At 36.9% G+C, this 2,416-nt stretch overlaps 1 protein-coding gene across 1 annotated transcript; it reads left to right on the top strand.

Moving 5' to 3' along the window:
• Positions 1-578: 578 nt before the first annotated feature.
• LOC307099111 (large ribosomal subunit protein eL39-like) lies at positions 579-734 on the top strand (the record flags this gene model as incomplete). Its single annotated transcript, XM_079770299.1, has 1 exon — positions 579-734. One exon carries the CDS (start codon positions 579-581, stop codon positions 732-734), a length of 156 nt encoding a protein of 51 aa, XP_079626425.1.
• Between the last annotated feature and the right edge of the window lie 1,682 nt (positions 735-2,416).

Below are 2,416 nucleotides of genomic sequence, written 5' to 3' on the forward strand. Positions count from 1 at the left end.
TTAGGCAGGATAAGAGTCGGACCACAATGCAGATGTGACAAAACTCTGCCAACCCAAAGAGAGCCCTGGAGTGGAGCTGCGAGAGGAATCCTGCAGAGAGCCAGGCTCTTTTACCATCTTTTCATGTGGTCATAAGCTAGGGTTGCCAGAGGAGAGTATGAGCTCAGCCACCCTGCTTTGCTCAGTCATTCACTATAAGCTTCCCCAAGAAAAGGATAACCTTGATTTGAATGCTGATCTAGAGATCCAGAAGGAGTTAACTGCAGTGAGTCTTTGCTTAAAGGAGGAGCTGAGCCATGCTTTGTATCTGCCACTGCCTGGTTCTTACCCTGAGCTTCTATTCTGGTGAGAGAAATACATGTAAGCATATGATTGCTATTCAATATGGAATGCAAAAATGTACAGGGGTCAACTGAAATTAGCTAAGTAGAGGAGAGAATGGGCGGGATAGAGTGGGAATGAAGGCTCACCGTAGGGTCTTGATCGTTTTCTTGTCCCCCTAATTTGGCGTGTCAACTTGAAAAGTTGAAATAAGGCTCCTCTCCGCCATTGTGGTGTGTGTGGTTGACTTCTTCGCCATGTCTTCTCACAAGACTTTCAGGATCAAGAGATTGCTGGCAACAAAACAAAAGCAGAATCAGCCCATTCCCCAATGGATTCGGATGAAAACTGGTAATACAATCAGGTACAACTGCAAGAGGAGACATTGGAGAAGAACCAAGCTGTGTCTATAAAAAATGTGCATGAGATGGCTCACACAATTATACTGTATCCAGTTGCTTGCCCCTTACTATATCACTAAAAGATCACTACTAGCTGGACAGCTGGGTGTGTCTTATTTGGAAATTATTGAAAGAATGGTTTTTCTCTTTGTTAATATTTTTCTGCTGCTGTTTGTTGGCTTAGTAATAAACATGAGATCTTTTTTAAAAAGAACAATTGAAATAAAACTATACTGTGTATAACATGTGTATTCACAGAGGGTCAATTTATCTTTTAGTCCCTAAATGAAAATAACTAAAGCAATGCTTGGCATCCTCCAACCACAAATGGTGAAGTATTTAGCCAAAGTGAAAACTAATTTGATTTTTCATGGAGTTATAACAGAAAGCCAAGAAAATGTCTTAGTGCAGAATGCTCTATGCTTACTCAATTTGAAGAATTTAATAAATTTTCTAACAATCATCAAAAAGGTTTTTACCAAGAGACTATGCTTAGCATGGTCCTTGTAACTGAAAGAAACTTTACTGTGGAATATATTTGAAATTGGGATAGTTAATAAATCACTCTAACTTCTAGATTTATCATCATCTAGAAAAATTCAATCTATTCCTTCCAAATGCAACTGCTAGAGTCATTATAAATTTACTTGATCTTTTTTCCTCCATTGGAATTTTTAAATTACAGGAGAACATATTTCAGTTGAAGAAAAAAGAAATAGTAACATATCATCTCTGCTTTAGAGAAAGAATATCAGTTTTGTGACTTCCCAGATGCTTCAATGGATATCTTCATTTCAACCTGAGCAACTTGCTTCTCCTTACAAGTGTAGAGTCATTAGCCTTAAGGATTCAAATCCATTTACTGCATAGATCACAATTCTCTACAATAATTTCTTTTACCATTTAATAATTACAATATAGAACACCAAGAAGGAGATAAGTGAACTCCAGTGTTACTTAGCTACTTCACAATCCCTTTGAATTGAATGATTAGATCACCATGAAGGATTTCACCTAGAGATTTTACAAAGAAATCATTCTCATTGTGGTCTTCCAGATTGGTTTTCCCTCCTTATTTATTGAATAGAATATATATATATATATATATACATATATATATATATATGATTATATATATCATATATATGTGATATATATATGATATATATATTATAAAAATATCTTTGGTTATAAATGTATATACCTGAACAATTATTAAAAAATCTATCAAGCCCTAACTGGTTTGGCTCAGTGGATAGAGCGTCGGCCTGCGGACTGAAAGGTCCCAGGTTCGATTCCGGGCAAGGGCATGTACCTTGGTTGCGGGCACATCCCCCCCGTGGGAGGTGTGCAGGAGGCAGCTGATTGATGTTTCTCTCTCATTGATGTTTCTGACTTTCTATCCCTCTCCCTTCCTCTCTGTAAAAAATCAATAAAATATATATTTAAAAAAATCTATCAAGTAATAATGGATGGATAATGGATTTCAGGATCTAAAAGATCTCGAATATTTGATATTTGCATGAGTTCGCTAAGAAAAAACTACTCACAAATGAACAATTCTGGCTTTTCTACAGTCATAGCATTCTAAGTCAGCCAGAAGCCAGGGTACTATGGCTAGTTTCCTCTGAGGAACCTATAAGTCATGATACTCAAAAGAACTGCCCCTACAAGTACTTAGCCAATGCAATGGA

This window comes from Cnephaeus nilssonii (assembly GCF_951640355.1).
Source record: "Cnephaeus nilssonii genome assembly, chromosome: 5".
Lineage (NCBI taxonomy): Eukaryota > Metazoa > Chordata > Mammalia > Chiroptera > Vespertilionidae > Cnephaeus > Cnephaeus nilssonii.